This window comes from Eimeria mitis, genomic scaffold (assembly GCF_000499745.2).
Source record: "Eimeria mitis Houghton genomic scaffold, Emh_scaff205, whole genome shotgun sequence".
Lineage (NCBI taxonomy): Eukaryota > Apicomplexa > Conoidasida > Eucoccidiorida > Eimeriidae > Eimeria > Eimeria mitis.
In genome coordinates, this window is record NW_013570372.1 from 6,846 (window position 1) to 7,519 (window position 674).

Consider the following 674-nt stretch of genomic DNA (forward strand, 5'->3'; position numbering starts at 1 on the left):
GTTGGCTCCCTTTCTTTAAGGTTTATGATGCAGATATAGTTAGCTCTGTTCCTCGACTTTTCTATGATTCTTATTTCAGAGAAAAACTCTGGTTAGATGGAAAAAGAATTGGGGTATTAGAAGGTATTATTGTATTTCAAAATAACCCAGTTGTTAGACAAGTATGCGCAGGTGTACGTACAGAGAAAGGCCTATGCAACTCTCTGCCGCCAGTCCTGCAGCTGCCGCAGCAGCAGCAGCAGCAGCAGCAGCAGCAGCAGCAGCAACAGCAACTGCAGCAGCAACAACAGCAGCTACAACAGCAACAGCAGCAACAAGAACAGCAGCAGCAATTCAACTTTAAATATAGAAGAGAACTACCACATCCTATTGCTCGTGTTGCTGCACTACAAGAAAAACTGCTGCAACTCATCACCACAAAAACTCAACAAAAAACACCAGAAAATCTTCCCCCCGTCACCGCCGTCACTGCGTTTCTATCAACTGTTAAAAAAACCACACAAACTGCCACCAATACTGCAACGGTATGCACAACACTAACACATACACACACAAATATATTTTATATGGAGATGTATATACATATCTATATGTTTATGTATATATGTATATATGTATATGTATATTAATATGTATATGCATATGTATATGTGTATGTATATTTATATGTATAC

At 39.2% G+C, this 674-nt stretch overlaps 1 protein-coding gene across 1 annotated transcript in view; it reads left to right on the forward strand.

Annotated features, from left to right (window-relative positions):
* Positions 1-63: 63 nt before the first annotated feature.
* EMH_0003310 (uncharacterized protein) overlaps positions 64-674 on the forward strand; it is a gene marked incomplete at both ends in the record, with an annotated part of 2,221 nt that continues 1,610 nt past the window's right edge. The window contains 2 exon segments of the mRNA XM_013496336.1: positions 64-91; positions 184-524. Coding sequence (XP_013351790.1) covers positions 64-91; positions 184-524 — 369 coding nt within the window.